The sequence below is a fragment of the Moschus berezovskii genome, chromosome X (assembly GCF_049115385.1).
Source record: "Moschus berezovskii isolate FMDL1 chromosome X, NW_MosBer_1.0, whole genome shotgun sequence".
Classification (NCBI taxonomy): Eukaryota; Metazoa; Chordata; class Mammalia; order Artiodactyla; family Moschidae; genus Moschus; species Moschus berezovskii.
This window is the reverse complement of record NC_142488.1, coordinates 91600111-91619970: the sequence shown is the minus strand read 5'-3', so window position 1 is coordinate 91619970 and position 19860 is coordinate 91600111. Positions and strand designations below refer to the sequence as shown.

Sequence of the window (19860 nt, the reverse complement as noted above, 5' to 3'; positions counted from 1 at the left end):
TCAATGACATAAGAATAGTTGTTGCTACAATGGTCTAGCATTTCCCCCCGCACTTTGTAATTCTGTACTCCTTTCCCAAGGTCCATTTGCAGGCCCCATCTCTGCCTCCTCTCCCACTCAGACTTGCCCCTACAAAATACCCTGTGTTGAACCTCCCTCCCACCTCCCACCCCTCTATGTTGTCACAGAGCCCAATATTGTAAAGCAATTATCCTTCAATTAAAAAGAAAATTTTAAAGTACCCTGTGTTGCTTTAAGATTTCAGAAGGTAAAAAGAGAGTAATCAAAGAAGTGTTTGCAGATGGAAAGGAGCACACTCCTCTGCTCTGCTATATTCCACAATGCATCTCCCGTGCATCTGTAAGATTGCCATGGAACAGAAAGGCCACCACCTATAGGAGGTTCTGAAGGTTCATTTGTGCAATGTATCACTGGTGTCTCTTCTCCGTGGAAAACATAGCAGCTGGTTTTTCAAGTGGAACTTGCTCCGCAATCTTCACCCTAAACTCTCTGCATTCCTGGCATATTAAGTCACTGAGGATGGAAAGGTTACATGCAGGAAAATAGGTCTAGTCTGGCATGAGCCACATTTTTCTACCCTCTGTATCTCCATTTCAGCTCCAATTGGCTTGCCTGGGTTAACTGTGTGTCTCTATGTTCTCATAGCACCTGATCCTTAAGTAGCTGACTCACATGGCTTTTCTGGACCAAATTATAGCTCCACACTCCTCTTGCTCTTAAATAATGGAAGGTACATTAACCACTAGGGAGAAATTATTGCTTGAATTCCAAAGAGGCAGTGTGTTCTTCCGGAGATTTGGTAGGTTATTTCTTTCAAATTTACCTTGAATAACAATCAGAGGACAGTGGTGTGTGTTTTTTATGACAACCACCTACATCTCCGTCATGAAAGATGAGGATGAGGAATGAGGGAGTTATGTTGAAAGAGGAAATCTCCACTTCTCAAAAGCAAGTCACTTTACTCTTCCCCAAACTAAGTATCCAATCCTTTCAGCCCCAAACAGTGGTTGAAGATGGCAAAACCACACGAGACATGTCAGGAAATAGGACAATTCTGGCTCACGCCCTGTTGCTTAGCAGAGGGAGTTCTTCCAACATTAGATAAGAGGAGGAGAAATGGCAAAAGATAAATTCTTACCAAGATCCCAAGAGTAAGACTGGATGAGAATGAGGAGTCTTAGGTTAGATTGTTCACAATTCCTCACAGCATTGTGGTGGGCACAACTGATTCATACTACTAGGAGTTCGTCTTACTTTCTTGGTCTGTGAGGGGCAAGCATTAGTTAGGTAAATGCTAGGATACTCAGTCCCAATAGTCAGTGGCCATAGAATCCTAATGTCCTTGGTGACTTTAGAGGCATCCAGCTGACTTTCTCATCAAAATACCCAACTCATATGAGTGAAAGTTACTCAGTCATGTCCAACTCTTTGCGACCCCATGGATTATACAGTCCATGGAATTCTCCAGGCCAGGATACTGGACTAGGTAGCCCATTCCCTTCTCCAGGGGATCTTCCCAACCCAGGGAATGAACCCAGGTCTCTTGCATAGCAGGCGGATTCTTTACCAGCTGAGCCACCAGTGAAAGCCAAGAAAACTGGAGAGAGTAGCCTATCCCTTCTCCAGTGGATCGTCCCAATCCAACTCATATGAGATATAAACATTAAGATACATAAGGAATGGAGATCTGCATTCCTCCACTGGGGGTGTAGGAATGAGCAGATGGTTGATAAGCACATGCTCCTTATTAGAAAATAAAATCTTGTGGGCAGAAAGCAGTACTGATGATGATTTAATGTGATCTGGTTTTCCTCCTCAGCCTTCACTCCACCTTGGGGTGTTAGCCACTCTCCCAACCCCAAACAACATAAAGGTGATGTCCTAGGTATTATTACCTCTCTTGTTCTCTGAAAAAAAAATGAATCAACAAAATACTCAGGAAAGTAGGAGACACAAAGCAATTTTCATTTCTTCCACACATTAGAAACATTTTCAATTATAGTTCAGCTTGTCTGAGATCTACATCAGTGTTGGTCAAAGAGCACAACAAAGCCAGGTTGGAGGGAATCCTTGATAAAGAGGCAAGAAGTAAGAGCTTTGACTCAACCACTCCACTCAGCACACTGGAGGCTCATGCAGGTCCCTGAGATAGAGTCATGCTGCTTTATGCTTTGAATGAATCCTACTCTGAACTCCCTCCCCATAGTGTGTCTTTGAAGGGCTGCTGGAAAAAATAAAAAGATCCCTGATGAATGATCACTAGTAAAGTCCTAATGGAGAGCTAACTCATTTGTGGGACAGCTCTTTCAATAGTGGGGGTTTACCTCTTAATCACTGTTTCTCATTGGAATTGAAAGACTCCAGCCGCATTCACAGTTACAGGTTCCACATTAGTCAAACTGTTTCCTGGGCAGTACCCATAGCTGGTAAGCAGTCACACCCCCTGTTCAGTCAGGATATATTCTGGTGGGATTTCTGAGTCATTCAGTTCAGTCCACAGAAAGCTCAGTAATGCTCAAGGGAATGAGCAGAGCTTAAAGGTCACAGAGAGCCTTAGGTGCATGGATGTAAGTTATCTCACAGGGCAGCCAGACAGCTGACTAGGGTGGATGGAATATGAATGACATCTCTGACCCTCCCAGATATGTAGTAGTTACCTTGGTGTTCAAACATAGCAGTCAATCTTAAGGAAATAAAATCTACTTGGGGGCTGTGCTTTCTTCTGATAGGCTTACCAGAAAACTCAAAAAAATATCCTGGTGGATATTCACCCAAGAGCCTCATCATCTCCTTCAAGTCTACAGTTGGTCTTGGCATCCCACAACCCATCCCCAAATATCTGAAAGATAGAATCAGACAATGCTTTGCCTTGCTTCAGCATCAGCAGATGGCTCTGAGTTTTCAACCCTGCCCTGAGGGTGTCGATGGGAGCATACACAGTGGAGGTAGTCCACTACGTTGTGGGTGAAGAGTGAGCGCAACGGATGCAGGTACTGGAAGAACAGGAGCATGAAGCCAATGGAAATCAGATAAGCAATAATGAGCTGCAAGGCAATCAAGGAATGACAGTAATTCAGTAACACTTTCACTCCAAAGAACTTAAAAACCAAGACCATGATTACATTCTCTATCAGTCTCACACTATAGTGCAGGCCCATGTGTCCCCAGTTCTGACCTTTCTCAACAAGGTCCCTATCTGCTAACTTCAACTGCAAAGCTGACCAGCAAGAGAAGTTGATGCCAGCGTAGAGGACAGTAACGGAAATCAACACCACCAGGGTGCCCACTCGGCTGAAATTTTTCTCAATGTTATTGGGCATCTGGGCACCACTCCTCCAGAACTTCACCCAAGGCTCAAAGAGGATGATGAGGAAGTTCAGCAGTAAGAATGGCACAGCTTTCAACTTCAAGGTGGCTGAAAAGAGCACGAGAATCACGAGGCGGGAGGTGATCTCCAACGTCCGCCAAATGGTGATGCACAGGACTTCTAGTGGCCCAAGGCGAATCTTGTATTCATCATACTTGATCTGGATAGCCAACATGTTGCAGAGGGTAGCCCCATAGGTGACAGATATCAGGGAAAAGACTATGAGCACTGCTGTAAGAAAGAAGAAAAGAAAACAGACAAAATAGGCAGTCAATGTTGATGAACTTTGTACTCTGACCCAGAGATCAGAGAGACCATAGGTAAGACTTGAGGGCTTAAGTTAAGAGAAAAACCTATGAATGAACACAGCTGTGTAAACCAGGAGCATTCACAGAGAAAAATGGAAATAAACTAGTTATTTTTGTGTGATAAGGACTGTAGCAGTTTTTGTTTTTCTACATTTCTCTAGTTTCTAAATTTCCCATGAGATAAGAAATGAACATGTAATAATCATATAAACATACAAAATAAATGTTTTTTAAAAATGAGTCTCAGAACAAGCATTGAAGGCTTCCCTGGTGACTCAGATCGTAAAGAATCTGCCTGCCATGCAGGAGACACAGGAAGTGTGGGTTCAATCCCTGGGCTGGGAAGATCCCCTGGAGGAGGAAATGGCAACCCACTCCAGTATTCTTGCCTGGAGAATTCCATGGACAGAGGAGCCTGGAGAGCTACAGCCCCTGGGGTCATAGAAGAGTCGGACACAACTGACACTTTCAGAACTAGCACTGAGAGGTCACTAACACAAGAAGAGTACATACAAAGGAAGAAGCAGCATCCACCTGATGAAACCTGAGAAAACAATGCTGGAGGCAGAGAGAACTCTATCTGAAAAAAAATCCTGTCTTAGGAGACTCAGAGAGAATGCCTTTGGTTATAGAAGTCCCTGCTTTGAGGAATATCTTCTTCAAGGAAGTAATCTTGTTTGTGTGTGTTTCTAGAATATAAAATAGATCCTGGAAATTCCAAGAGGGCAGAAAGGGTCATGTCTATTTTGTTCACTGCTGTATCACCAGAACCTAGCACACTGCCTGGAGTATAGTAGGTGCTCGACAAATATCTGTGGAATTAACGAAGAATCCTGAATTTGGAGAGGCAGAGTAAAATACCTACGATTAAAAGTCCTTGGTTCAGCAGTGCGGAAGCTTGTGCAAATCACTGAATATCTACATGCCTCAGTCTCCTAGGTCACTGAGATATTCTATAGTTGCTTGTATTAATCACCAGCAATGCCAGTTTATCACATCAATGGTGTGGCAAACTTTAGGAATCCCCAAATTTCTGGCAGAGTGGTTTAAAAATTAAAAAAAAAAACAAAAAACATTTCCTAGCCCATAACACGGAGAAGGCAATGGCAGCCCACTCCAGTACTCTTGCCCGGAAAATCCCATGGACAGAGGAGCCTGGTAGGCTGCAGTCCATGGGTCGCTAAGAGTCAGACACGACTGAGCGACTTCACTTTCACTTTTCACTTTCATGCGTTGGAGAAGGAAATGGCAACCCACTCCAGTGTTCTTGCCTGGAGAATCCCAGGGACGGGGTAGCCTGGTGGGCTGCCGTCTATGGAGTCGCACAGAGTCGGACATGACTGAAGCGACTTAGCAGCAGCAGCCCATAACATCCATATCACTGAAGGATCAGTATGCTCCCTAACTTGCTCTCCTGAGTCTCAACTCCAGTGATCCTTTCTTTTTCTTCCTTCCTTTATATCAGAGGATACTGGTCACTAAGAAAGATCTAGCGCTCTCAAGGAGAATGAGAAGCCCAAGTGTACTCATCCAAAAGAAACACTGGAGCTTTCTGTTCTCATAAAAACACTGGATTCAGGGAATTACAGCCATTGAAATGTCAATCTAATCTGCAAGAGAAGTAAAGACCTTCCCATGGAAAGCCAAAAAGAAGCACAGCTTTGTTTCCAAGATCTTTTCCAGCTCTAAGTACAGGGTTGTGGTCTCAAGTACTGGAATGGGAGACTCAAAGTGTCTCCTCTTAGCTTTATTTTTATTATTTATAATTTTTTTTCTAGCTGTATTGGGATATAATTGACATATAACATTGTATGAGTTAAAGGAGTACAAAATGATTATTTGATAAACTCTGAGCTGTATAAACCACACTCAGTGTCATCCTCAAGAGTTGATGTTCCTTATGGAGTTTGGAACATCAGGGCAGATTAGTATAGCTGGCCAAGTGTGGTGATGCTTTCCCTTAACTTAGAACTCATTTTTTGATAGCAGTGTAACAAAAGGCAGAAAGCTTGATACTTCCAATTAATACCTTCCATCTGTCTCCCTACAAATAGACACATGCCATAGAGATCATAATGCTGCTGGTGAATTTGCTCATCTATGCTGATACAGATGGCCTCCCAAAGCAGATAGGAGGGTGGGTGAAAATGAGGAAAAGTGAAATCAAAACATAGCTTACAAAACCTTAAGAGAGGGTATCGTCAGAAAGTTTTTAACAGGAGAAATCAGCGAAGAATTGAAAATAAGGCCTTGCAGAAAGCTTCCCCTACAACCTTTGCATAGTGATATAGTTGGCTTCCCTGGTGGCTCAGGTGGTAAAGACTCTGCCTGCAGTGCAGGAGACCCAGGTTTGATCCCTGGGTTGGGAATTTCCCCTGGAGGAGGAAATGTCAACCCTCTCCAGTATTCTTGCCTGGAGAGTCACATGGACAGAGGAACCTGGAGGGTTATAGTCCATGGGGTCGCAAAGAGTCAGACATGACTGAGTGACTAACATTGTCACTTCATAATTAGAAATATAGGTTCTAAAGGTGGATGTCCTAGATGCCAATCCTTTTTGCCACCCATTAGTTATGGAACCTTGGGGAATTTGTTTAACTTCTCAGTACCTCTGTTTTCTCATTTGTAAGATGTGGATAATAACAAGTATCTGATAGCAGTGCTGTGAAGATTTAAATGAAATAATTACATTAGAGAAATCCCCGGAACATAGTAAACTCTATCTGCTAGCCCCTATCATCCTCATCACCATTCTCTATTTCCTAAAGTGCAGGAGATGCATTTAATTTACATAGGCACTACCCTGACACTTAGGAAATTAGGTGATTTAAAAACTGATAGAACACCTAGACACAGGCCTCACAAAAATGTGTAAGACCTATAAGAAGAAAATGATACAATTTTACTGAAGTATATTTAAAAATATTTAATGAAATGTACCTCAGTCAAGTTGTATATAGTTGGCCCTCTGCAACCACAAATTCAACCAAACATGGATGGAAAATACTCAGGAAAATATTCCAGTAAGTTCCAAAAAGCCGAACTTGAATTTACCATTCACTGGCAACTATTTACATAGCATTTACATGGTATTAGGTATTATAAGCAACCTAGAGATGATGTAAAGTATATGGGAGGATGTACACAGGTCATATGCAAAAATTACACCATTTTATATAAGAGATTTGAGCATTTGCAGATTTTGGTATCCATAGGGGGTCCCTGAAACAAACCCCTGCAGATACCCAGGATTGACTGTAATTTTCTGCTAGAGTTCTTACATATTTATGGCATAGAGAGTAGTGATGTTTCATGGAAGTATATTTATCTCCAAACTCATCAAGTTGTACACATTAAATAGGTAGAGGTTTTTGTCATTCATACCTCAATAAAGTCATTTCTAAATATTAAATGAAATGGAGAGTTCAGTTATCTTCTAACATGAAATTGACTGATCCTGCAAAACATGTAAACTCCCTCCAAAATAACCTAAATAATTGAGTGCAATCCCAATCACATTCTCAATAAAATGTTTTTTCTTTCATTGTTATTGTTTTGCTTTGTTTTGTGTTCTGGTGGGGGACTTGACAAACTGAAAATTCATTCTGTTTGGAAGATCAGGCTAAACTGTTCTATCAGATATGAGCTGTGAAAGACCTTTGTAAGAAAGGCACAAGACCTAAAAGCAATAAAGAATTTGAATACATAAAAATTTAATACTTCAAAATGCCAGAAAATACTCCAAGCATATTGTCCCTTACATATAGTGTGCTACATATCTCTTACATATATGACATATGTAAAACGTGTGTATGCGCACACATACAGAAAATTATACAAATGTATACATACACACTTATCCACAGCTGGGAAAGGCAGAATAAATGAATAGCTCATCCAAATGAATAAGGAAAAATGTATACATACACACTTATCCACAGCTGGGAAAGGTAGAATAAGTGAATAGTTCATCCAAATGAATAAGGAAAAAACAAACATCACACGAGAAAAGGTGAGTACCATATATAGATAAGAACAGAATGTCCAAACATGAAATGATGTTCAGCTTCACTCATAAAGCAAATCATTAAAACAATTATCTTATAATTATACAAGTATTTAGCTTAAGATATGAAGAAACAGGCACATTCATACACTTGGGAATACAAATTCATGCAACCTTTTGGCAGTACTGATGAAATTCTAAACATGCATATCTTTTCTCCCAGCAATTCTACTGCTAAGAAGTTATTCTACAGAGTCTCATTCCAGTACACAGACACTTTAAATAAAGAAGTTCAAAGGCGCATAGTCTGTAATCAGAGAAAAACTTTGCATGGAAAAATTATAAATAAACTTTAATCCTACCAACAGAAGATTGGGGAAGTAAGAAAGAATGGTCCAATTCATATAAAAGAAATATATAGTATATTTATCAATATTATAATATATGCATATATAATTATTATATATGTATATATAATTAACTATTGAAGAAACATTGGTATACTTTTGAAAAAACATGTTGCTGAAAAGGATGTTTAATACAGCCCTTTTTGGGCAAACATATATGGGTCATGTGCTCAGTCGTGTCTGACTCTTTGTGATCCCATGGACTGTAGCCTGCCAGGCTCCTCTGTCTGTGGGGTTTCCCAGGCAAGGATATTGGAGTGGATTGCCATTTCCTTCTCCAGGAGATCTTCCTGACCCAGGGATTGAACCCACATCTCCTGCATTGCAGGTATATTCTTTACCATCTGAGCCACCAGGGTAAAAACACACATATTTACATTGTATATATGCTTATATTTACACAGTAAAAAGAAGTCTGGAAGGATATACATTAAATAGTAAACAGATTACCTTTGGGAAATGAGATTAACCTCTCCTACTTTATATATATTCTGTACAGCTTTGAATCTTTACCATAATCATGTCTGATTTTTATAATTAAAAAAAATAAGGAACAAAAATAGTAATACATGATCATGGTGAAAAGAAATTCAAAACATATAAAAGGGTATAAAGCAAAAGATAAAAGCCAGGTGACTGCTCATTTTCACTCCCTAAATTGTTTCTCGCGTATCTTTGTAGAAATAGTCTGTGCATATACAATTACCTGCAGGCCATTCATTCTGTGCATGTATTACTTTTATAATGCATAATATTTTAATTAAGTGATTTAATTACCCTCAAAATTCTCAGGAGGAATCATTTCCAGAGATTTTTCACCCCAACTACTGTCAATTCTAGGTACGCAAAAAGCTTCAAGACCAGCAGAACTTCATGAACAATTCTTAGCAGAGAAAAAAGAGGACACATTTCGTCCCTACACTTATTTGAAACATGGGGCTTTGTGAAGCAGGGTCAACACGTAATAATAAAGAAATGGTCCAAAGCTGTACCCACAGCTGTACCAGCTCAGGCTCAAGTAGATGAAGCTAATCTCAGGCTGTTAAAAGTCATTAACAGTACTTTATCTCAACTTTTGAAAACACTGACTCACACTTCATCCTCTGCTAGAGGCTTACTCATCCCAGGATCCCTCTTTTACAAATGGGAGATTAAGACAGTGACCTCTTTGGTAACTTCTTCTAAAGAACACAGAGAGGGTCAGCACTGGGGCCAGGCCTGACTCGCACCAGTATTCAATCCATACCCCGTTTCTTTCTCCCCATTAGAGATGGAAGGAAGGAGTGATTCAATCAGTGATTCCCAAAAGTGGCTGATCAGAATCAATCAGGGTACTTCCAAAAAAATGCAGATTCCTGTATTAACTGACTTAGGTCTGAGTATGGAATGTAAGTTATAAAAGGAGCTTTCACCCAGTGATTATGTTTTCTCATGATCAGAATATTAGGGAAACTCTTATTAAAAGGCAGCCATCCCTATACCAACCAACCAAACACCCTCAATACAATGTAAATACTGTGGGTAGGAAAAATGTCCTATTGGTTGCTGGTATTACTCACTTCTTCTGGGCCCAGAGACGGTTTATCTATGGCGTTTTTAGTCTAAATACCTTACCCAGGTTTAAGAAATCTGGCAGGCCTGAGATATCTGGCTCTGCAAGCTGACTATTGGTGCTGTCCAACAGAAAGTTCTGTAATACCAATACAGTAATCACGAGGTATACATAGCTGCTGAGTACTTGAAATGTGGCTAGTATGACTGAGGAAGTACATTTTTAATTTAAATAGTCACAGGAAGCTGGTGGCCAGTATATTGGACAGTTCCGGTCTAGATTTCTAAGACCCTTGATTTCAGTGGAACCCACCCCTCGCCTGACCCCACTCACCTCTACCCAGGGGGACCTCTGCAGAGATCAGAGTCACATAGAGCTGATAGGTCAGCTGGGGCACTGAGCCCAGGAAGGCTTGAATCTGTGACATACGTTTGTAGGCATTGCGGTGCATAGCCAGGGTCCGGATGGAGTGGCCCACCTCCCATTCTATCAGCACCTCCTCGCCATTTATTAGCATCTTCTTTCGGGTGAGGCTGACATAGGGCTCCTCCTGCCCCTCTTTCTTCCACAGTGTAAGGTACTTAATCATGGCCTCCAAACATCTGCAGAAGCAAAGCATTATGGGAACTTAACTAAAGCTGTCCTAGGAAAGAAATTGGTGGTGAGGGGTGATAAATAACTCAGGAAGATTGTGCTACTTTTTGCCATTCTTTCACTCCTGTTCTACTCAATTTTCATGAGTCAAACAGTTGGTCATGCCTTCTACAAATCACTTGAGTCTAAATCTTTTGTGTTCATTCGGTCATAGACCAACCTAAGAATACCAATTCAGAAGTATTTGAAGACTTAGAAATTGCTTTGTCTCCTTAAGAATAAGCCTATGACAGAAAAATGACTTGAATACAAAAACATTAATAATGTGTTGAGAGAAAATGATGAAGGTTCCAAAAGGCTCTGATTTTCATAACACCTTAAGTTCCTGAGGAAAAATGTTGGTTATTCAAACCTTTCAGCTTCATAATCAGGTCTTTTGAGCTCTGCTTTTTCAAGACAAAGCCCACAAGTATAACTGTATCAGCCAAAAAGTCTTGGAGGGGATCAGGGAAAAAACCCTGATACACAAGGATGCTTATAAATCAACTATACTCCAATTAAAAAATTTTAAATAATTTAAAAGATACACAGGAAAGCCATTTAGCAACAAAGGTACTTAAAAAGACTTGGCAACTCAGAACCCAATGTACTATATATCTAGGGAATCTCAAAAGACCTCTTTAAAGCTTGTTCTAGGGGCTTCTTGACCTGTTAGGGAACAACAGCCTTTTAAACTTCATTCTTTCTCTACAAAAGAGGAAAATTTTCTTTGATTTGGAATCCACCCCCCCACACACATGCAGAAATGAATGTAAACTGTGGACTATTTCTTATGATAAGTTGGAACAGTTGTGTCAAAATTTAAGTTGTCTTTCCTGACAGGCTAAGGGCTGTATTTATCTCACCCACTGCCCTTATCACATAGTGGGCATTTGACAAATATTTGCTGAGTAAATAAAAGAGTAAGAAGGAAGCAAAGAATACAGAGTGAGAAGTGATGGGAGGAGAAGATGACAATGGCAATGAAATTTAACAGAAAAAGAGACCAAAGACAAGTTCAGAAATTTATATGCTCTCTAGACCTCTGGCTCCTAATAGGAAAAGGCACTGGCCAGCTGCCATTCTCCACAGGATTTCTCTTTTCTTAAAAATGTTTATTTTACATTGGACTATAGTTGATTTACAATGTTATGTTAGTTTCAGGTGTACAGCAAAGTGATTCAGTTCTACATATACATGTATCCTTTTTCAAATTCTTTTCTTATTTAGGTTATTATGAAATATTGAACAGAGTTCCCTGTGCTATACAGTAAGACTCTGTTGGTTATCTGTTTTCAAAAAAAATATTTATTTAGTTATTAGGCTTCACCAGGTCTTATTTGTAGTATGTAGGAGCTAGTTCCCCAACTCGGGATCTAACCTAGGCCCCCTGCATTGGGAGCAGAGTCTTAGCCACTGGACCACCAGTGAAATCCCAGTTATCTATTTAAAAAATAGCAGTATGTATGTCAATCCCAAACTCCAAATTTATCCCTCCCCTTCACCTTTCCCCTTTGGTAACCATAAATTTGTTTTCTAAGCCTACGACTCTGTTTCTGCTTTGTAAATAAGTTCATTTATATCATTTATCCACAGGATCCCTTTGACACAGTGCCAGCTTGAAGCATGTAGCTTGAAACATCCACACTGTAAGGAAAACTGAAATCCAGGAGAGAAAAAGATGGAAGGAGAAAACAGAGAAGAAGAAAAAAAAGCAACTTTCTCCTCTGATTCAGGAAAAATGCATATGTGCACTTCCAACAAAAGATTTTAGATTTTAACCCAAGCCCATCAATGTTATTGCTGAATAAAATATTGGGGAGGGGGGCGGTTGCATGAAGAATCCTGTTCCTGCTTCTATTCTTAAGGCTATTTATTTACTGGTTTACATAAGCATGTTTGCCTTGCTTATAAATGGCACAACATGAGAATACATTTTCGCTTCCAGGGGTATCTTTGCATTTCATATAAGAAAGCCAGGCCCTCCAAACACCTTCATGTGCCTAATAGCACTAATCAAGTTCCTACATACCTAAAAAAGTAATTTGCCTTGAAAATAAGCATTATCAAGGATATGATCTATGAACTTTTAATTATTTTTCCTGGCTGTAGTGTTAGCTGACTGAGATTATACATGCTTTCCAATCATATCTAGTCGAAGTTAAATGATAAAAATGAAACAGAGTACTCGAAATTATGGATGGTCCAAATCAAAGATGGCTTGAGAGGCTGCAAAGCAAAGAGAGAAGTTGAAATGGGGAGCTGGGGTAGTGCTTACTGAAATTTGCATCTTCAGGAGGGAGGGGACAAATGTATGCCTATGGCTGATTCATGTTGATGTATGGCAAGAGACCATCACAATATTGTAAAGTAATTATCCTCCAATTGATATAATTTTTTAAAAAGAGCACTTGATCTTTTAATTCAATAGATTGCATTTGAAAAGGGAGAGAAGAATGGTTTCCTTGCTCCTCTGATGACATCTCTAAATGACATCTTGATTCAAAGTTCAAGATGAGGTCTTCCTTTCACAGTTTAACTTCAAAGATTTAGAACTGGAAAGGACCTTTAGATTACCTAGTCCAGAGCTTGCATAGGCCAGCTGAGTCACATCTGAGGAACAGTTGTGGCTTGTTTGGCTCAGACAGTGTTTTTATTTAATTACCAAAATCAGTTGTCAAAATATTAAGTCATTCTATTTCCCACAAATTCCTGTCTTGAGTGCTTCTCCTGAAAAGTTGGGGCCTTGGCGATAATGGGTCTGAATTCCCACAAGAAAACAACGAACTGGAGCTGTGGAGCAGTGGCCTCATTTAGGCTTATCTTGTGGACTCCAGATTGCCACAGGACTCACTACTCTCCATCATTTCTTTAACAATGAAACTTCATTTTTATTTATCATCACACCTGAAGCTACTGTTTTTCTTATACTTGTCTTGCCTTGCTCATTTATGATACTTGCCTGGCCCCTGTTAAGTGTTTGAGTTTGAGACCCATGATCTAGCCCAAGTCATTTATTTTACAGATGAAGGAACTGAGGCTCAAGGCATCTTCAGGGATTTCACCAAGGCTACATAACTAGTCAATGACAGAGTGGGTGAGGGGAGCCCACTAGATTCCAGGTCTCCTGAATTCCAGGCCACTGTTTCTATTGATGTCTCAGATTTTCACTGATGGAGCATATCAATTCCTCCCCGTTTAAATATGTTGATAAAAATTTTTCTTTAAAGAGTAGAGTTCTATCCTTAGCCAGTTTCAGACTGTTTATGTCTCTGATGATGAAACACCTCCCCAATCACAATTACAACATCAACACTATGACCCATATTCCTCAGCTGACTGCAGGCTTCTGCCTCTCTTGCAATCAAGATAAACTTGGTCCATTCTTTCCTACTGACCTCATAAATTTTGTAACATCTCTCTATCTTGAAAATCCCATAGCATCCAGATGAGACTTCTGGTGCAGATGCCTGCCCCCCTTAGGACAAGGCACATTCTTATCCTTTCAAAGCAGTCGGAATGGAAAGACTCAATATTATTATATTGTGCTACAGCATCCAGATAGACTGTCTTCCTTTGCCCCTTCTAACCGTGTACCTTTATTGCAGAAAGATACAAAGGGATAAACAGGGGACCAATAAACTGCCAGGAAAAACAAACTACAAGGGGTTGGGGTACCAGATGAGCACAAATGGCTTAAAATATTTCCCAGATGGCAAATAACTCCAGAAAATTTGAAAATAGCAGTCACAGCAGCCCAAGCAGCTCAGGGTAAAGAAACTGAATGTGAGATGGGATGGAGAGGGTAAGGAACTTCCACCCAATTTAAAGAGCGTCTAAAAGGCAGGGTCAAAATAACATACTCCAAAGCTATGGCCCGTGTTCACAAAGTGATCACATCAATTGGTCTCAAATTCAGATAGCAAACATTGTCAGATGAAGTCTTATTAATGGTACCAAACATGGTTTTGGAACACAGGTACATGCCACACGTTCATTGTGATGGCACTTAAGACTGAAGATAAGACTTTGTGGATGGTAGGCAGGGAAGTCAAGAGTGGGAGGGAATAGAAGGATCAATTCAATTAGAGGCACAGTAGCAGTCTTAAAAAAATATTAAATTCATCCTTCTCGGCACAATGGGGGGAAGGGGTAGAGGAGGAGGGAAAAGATGGAAAAGTTGCTCACCTGATAACAGGTCCCAAGAGAATTAGATGCATAAACAATGATAGTGGCTTGTCTTTGGCCAGGTCTCTGTGGACAAAAATGAGGGTCAACTGGACCATGATGGATGAAAACATAAAGAAAGAAAAGGTGTATGTCATCCAGTAGGTTTCACTATTCTTCCGGTAGATTCTAACCATATACAAGGCAGATGCTGCCTCCCCACAGTACAAAAAGGTGGAGAAGAGGATGCCAAATGGAAAGGTAAATCGGGGGTTGGCCCCACGGATGACATCTTCCTCAAGAGAGGATACCGGCTCCACGTTTGGTTCTTCGGGAATTTCAAAAACTTGGTCCATTGTTGAGGTTCCAACTGTTGTGGTCTGGTTTTCAGAGCACTACCGACCCTCCCCACCCCCCAAAGAACGTGCAACAGCTGCAGTCCAAGTATTGGTGCGGAGAGCTGTCAAGTCCAATTCCAGAATGGAGATCTACTAGTTAGAGCAGGAGATTCCTCTCTTCTAGTCTCAAATTAGACTTGTTGGAGTCTGAGATGAAGGATCCAGGAGTACCACTTTGAACTTGACTCTTGATTAGGCCGGGATTCCAATCGTCAACACACGTGCTGTGGAATTTGGACACGGCAAAAGCAAACATCTTAGCGCCCAGTCAGGAGACCAATTCCAGTCGTGTAAGGAGCCATGGGAACTGCTGTTTCGGTGGCGGTTCCGCCTTTCACAGCCCTCTAGGCAGCGGGGCAGGCCGGTCTGTCGGGGGCACCCACACTCAGCAGCTGCTCTCGAGGAGCCCTGACCAGTGTGCTCTCCCAAATCGGCCGAGAACTGAGCCAGGGCGTAAGTGGGGGTTGCAGCTTGAACGTCCCTTCGGGATTCAGTTCAGTGCCCCGGTACCTAGCTATTGCTAAGCCGCGGCCGTCAGCTCGCCGGCACTCTCTCCGGACCCGCGCTTAGTCAAAGGTTCTCACGTCGGCTTCCCGGATTCCCCAAGCCCCGCGCCCAAGGCAGCCCGACCAGGGGCAGGAGCAGAGTCACAGCCCCATCCCCAAGCGCAGTCACCGGGGAGCCAAGTGGCGTGCGCGTCCGCTACAGGATCCAGAGAAAACTGGAGGGGCTTCTTTTCCACCGAGAAACTTTGCTAGCAAAAAATACGACGTGCGGGGTGCCAACCCGGCCGGACAAATGTCACCAAACTCTTGGGCGCCGTCTGCTGCCGGGGTCCTGCCGGCCCGCAGCCCCAGCTGTGAGAGGTCGGTGGCTTCAGGAACTAAGGCACACAGAGGGCGGGGGTGAGCAATGGGAGAGACAGCTGGAACCAAACAAAACCAGTCTGCGACTTCCAGGGCGGGCAGATGAAGGATGCTCGGTGCGTAGAGGCACAACGAAAGGGGGCTTGGGCCAATCTTTAGAAGGATTTCTTATCACGACCCCCGAATCCTGGAGGAGGGCTACGGCTTTCCTGTTGCCCCAGAGCAGGAGACGCCCACTTCCACCCCTCCCTCCCTAACTAGCTCGCTCCCACACTCGCTCAACCCACGCGGTTAAGCAGGTGTGTCTCTCTCGGCCTCAGGGTTGAATCTCCCTAGGTCCTATTGCCCTCCAGATTTTGTTACGGTTGGGTGGGGGACAGACGTGGGAGGCAATCGGGCCATAGAGTTTCCTTTCCAAGTGAGGCTGTGTGTAGCAGAAGGGAGAAAGAAAAAGAGGGGTTGTCAAGACTCAAGGTCAGCCCACCGACCCATAATATATGCCTTGATTTCTCCACTTGAAAAATGAGACCACGGTAGGAACTTTAGAATGAACTTTCAGGTCTTTGGTTGGAAGGTTCTGAAGAGGTGCCAAATTTTAAATAGACTGGAAAGGAGCCAAGTGAGCTGTTAGTAAAAACAGAGGGGTGTCTCAAAGAGCTCTGAGAATTGCCTAGATTCTTGACAGCAATCCTCCCCCACCTAGCTGAGCTTTTGTTTTTGTACCTTCATTTGCATAATTATAAACTCCAGGGGAAAAGAGAAACCATCTGCCTCTTGGTAATAATACAACTATATCAGACCCTTGCCAATCTCCTTTTGCTGCAGGAAGTCAGTAAAAAGAATCTAGGTGAGGAGTGGCCAAGTCACAGTCACCAAAAGGATGGCCTGGGGAAAGGCTTAGTCTGGCTGTGGTGGTCCTTTTTCAACATTCCTGTGATTGCTGCCTCTTTCCTCCAGGGTTGATCCAGACACAGATGAGCTTCTCCAAGGTTGTTGCCTTTTGAGACTGATCTTGCCTCCTTTCTGTTTCACAAGGTGGGTCAACAGTATCAGAGAACATGTCACACATAGGGTTGAGGAGTTGGGACTTTCCAAAAGGCACCAAATTCTTTGCCAACAGTAAGTATGTGGTGTGCAACTTCCTGGGGGCTTCTTTGGAAACCTTTCCCAAGTAGGGTGACAAACTCTTCTGTTTGCTGAGTTGACCACATTAACATGGGAGACTGAAGCTAGGAAGAATGTAGAATCCCCAAGTTTTTCTTTTTTAAAAAAATAATATCTGGCAGTTTATTAAAAAATGGAGCATACTGAACAACAAACTATCTTACATCTTCAGGAAGAAAAAACACTAAATTTGAAAAGACATCACCCAATGAATTTGGACACAACACCTCTACTCAATTAGAAACATTTATACAGTCCAGGTCTTTATTTTTACACCCATCAGGCCATGAATTCATAGGGAATGGGCTTCAACAGTTTGGGTTCCTTTCCATTGGTCCTCACAAAGTGTGCTTCTCTGGGTGGAGCAGGCTGGCGCTTCAGCTGAACCCAAGTCCCTTTCTCTTTGGCTTCCTTCTTTTTCTGATCATTTTCCTTCACACGTTTCAGAAAGCTATCTCGGCTCTTAGAGTGCTTAATATGCTCGATACACACATTAATTCTCAACTTGTTTACAATGATGCCAACAGCATGCTGGGTGACATTGTAGAGTCTCCCAGTTTTGCCATGGTAACATTTGTGGGGCATTCCTTTTTGAACAGTACCCATTCCCTTGATATCTAGAACATCACCCTTCTTGTAGATTCGCATGTAGGTAGCCAAAGGAACAACTCCATGTTTTCTAAAAGGCCTAGAAAACCGGTATCGGGTGCCCCTCCTCTTTCCCTTTGTGTTGGTCATTTTGGCGAATTACTGGGAGATGGCGGTTCCGGCCGAAAAGCCCCATGTTTTTCTTTTTAGCCTTTCTTCCTTCCCTATGCCCTTCAAAGTGTTAGTCACTCAGTTGTGTCTGACTCTTTGCGACCCCATGGACTGTAGCCCACCAGGCTCTTCTGTCCATGGAATTCTCCCAGCAAGAATACTGGAGTGGGTATTCCCTTCTCTGTCCATTCCCTTCTCCAGGGGATCTTCCCAACCCAGAGATAGAATCCTGGTCTCCTGCATTGTAGGAGCCATCAGGGAAGCCCTGAGCCCTTGTCACTCCCCAAATATGCAAATCTTCACTGCCTTCTTACTTTGTTCTGTCTGACATTTAAGGCTCTCTATAATCATCACATAATTTTCCTCTCCAGCTTCATCACCCACTTTACCCTGCCACACCCTTTGCTCTAGTCCAACAGGTTTTCTCAATTATACTTGCCTTGCTTTCTCAGTGCCTTGTTGAGGCTATTTACAACCCCCTTCACTCTTTTCTTCATTAGTCCAAACCCTAGCCTTCTTTCAAGAGGCAATTCAAGCACTCCCTCCTCCAGGAAGCCTTTCCTCACCTCCCCATCTCTCATTTTCCCCTCTGTCTTGGTGCTACTGGCATATTCTCTCTTGTGCTAGTCCTTGGACTCTTTCTGTGTTTGCCCTGCCTCATAAACAGAAGTGTAGACTCAGGGAGGGATGCTCAATTAATATTTATTGTGGTTTTTGTTGATGATAGTGATTAACAAGTGGTGATGGTGATGAAGCTTCTTCCCCATGCTTCCTCCAGTAAAACATGCAAGACGCAAGCACACTCATCTCTAAAAGTTGTAGCCACTGTAGCTAGAGCATAAAATCCTGTGGGAACACCTACTGCCCCAATCAGCCATTCAGTTCACAGAGGATGTCAGCCCTGCTCAGAGTTCCATTTTTGGGGGGTCAATCCCACAGTTTAGCACAAAATTACAAATTGTTTCAAGTATATAAATTTTTATTTCACCACTAAATTACTCTAAGTTCCTTAAAGGCAGAGATGTTACTGTTACAATTTCTTTGATTTCCCCCAAGGTTGGTATAGACCTGTAAATCTCCTGCTCTCTGATCCCCCTCACTCACCAGTGTCTGTATTTTCAGCCCTAGGACTCTCTGACGCTTTAGGTCACTAAATCCTCTGGCCTCTTATTTCCTTGTTCCTTTAGCCCTGCTGGGAGAAACTGAGAATTTGCCCTGTTTCTGTCCAACTCTCTTTCCTCTTTTAGGTAACCTCTAGACTCCAGCCCTTTATCTTATTAAGACTAGAGACACTGGAAATGCTGATATTTGTTAGACTACTGTGGTCCTGGGAACCCCTTCCCCATTAACAGCATTGATCTCCCAAGGACTGACAATCTGAAGTGATACCTCTAGGCTTCCCCCTTAGAGCTAGGCTGTGTTCAGGGGGTTGATACGGTAGGAAAGGGAGACTCAAGATTTGACTCCTCACTCTCCCTACCTGACTCAATAGGAACAGAGAATGGGTCTAAAAGCCATTGAAAAGCTCTTGGCATATTTATTAGTTTTCCAAAATCCCTCTGAATGACATAAGGCTCAGGGATAGGTTTGAGCTTGCAAAGCCACTGCAGCCAGAGCTGACTCATAAGAGGTAGCTGGCTGGCATCCATGAGGGAAGAAGAGAGAAAAGAGAGAGATAGGTAGGAAGTGGCTGATAGTCCAATCTCACAACACTATCTAGTGGGAGGTGATGGGCAAAGCCTGGAGAAGCAGTAGTTAGGATGGAAGAAAGGCTTCTGTCTATAGGATGCTCAGTTTGGACTGTCAGAATCCTTAAAAGACATGTAGTGCAAAATCAGTCAGGTATCCTCTGGGCCTTCTCTTTTTGCTCTGAGTTCCCTGAGGACAAAGACTTTTGATTATCCTATTCCAGGCTACTCCCTCATCATCCATTTTCCAAAGTGGCTGCACCCTTTTACATTTCCATCAGCACTGTGTTTCTCTACATCCTCAACACACTTGTCTTTTTTTCATTTTAGACATCCTACGGGTTTTATTTTTAAAAAATTATTTATTTGGCCATGCTGTGTCTTTGTTGCTTTTGTATGAATTTTCTCTAGGTGCGGCGAGTAGGGGCTACTCTTCATTGTGGTGCGAGGGCTTCTCGTTGTGCTGGCTTCTCTTGCTGCGTAGCATAGACTCTAGGCAGCACACAGGCTCAGTAGTTGTGGCA

General features: G+C 42.2%; 1 protein-coding gene and 1 pseudogene across 1 annotated transcript; both read right to left on the bottom strand.

The window, feature by feature from the left end:
• Positions 1-1779: 1779 nt before the first annotated feature.
• XKRX (XK related X-linked) lies at positions 1780-15967 on the bottom strand. Its single transcript, XM_055437868.2, has 3 exons — positions 14483-15967; positions 9995-10263; positions 1780-3619 (listed from the first exon to the last, which is right to left on the bottom strand). The coding sequence occupies exons 1-3, from the start codon at positions 14815-14817 to the stop codon at positions 2874-2876; spliced, it is 1350 nt and encodes a 449-aa protein (XP_055293843.1). The 5' UTR covers positions 14818-15967; the 3' UTR covers positions 1780-2873.
• Positions 15968-17168: 1201 nt separating this feature from the next.
• On the bottom strand, positions 17169-17627 carry LOC129564168 (large ribosomal subunit protein eL21 pseudogene; annotated as a pseudogene).
• Positions 17628-19860: the final 2233 nt, after the last annotated feature.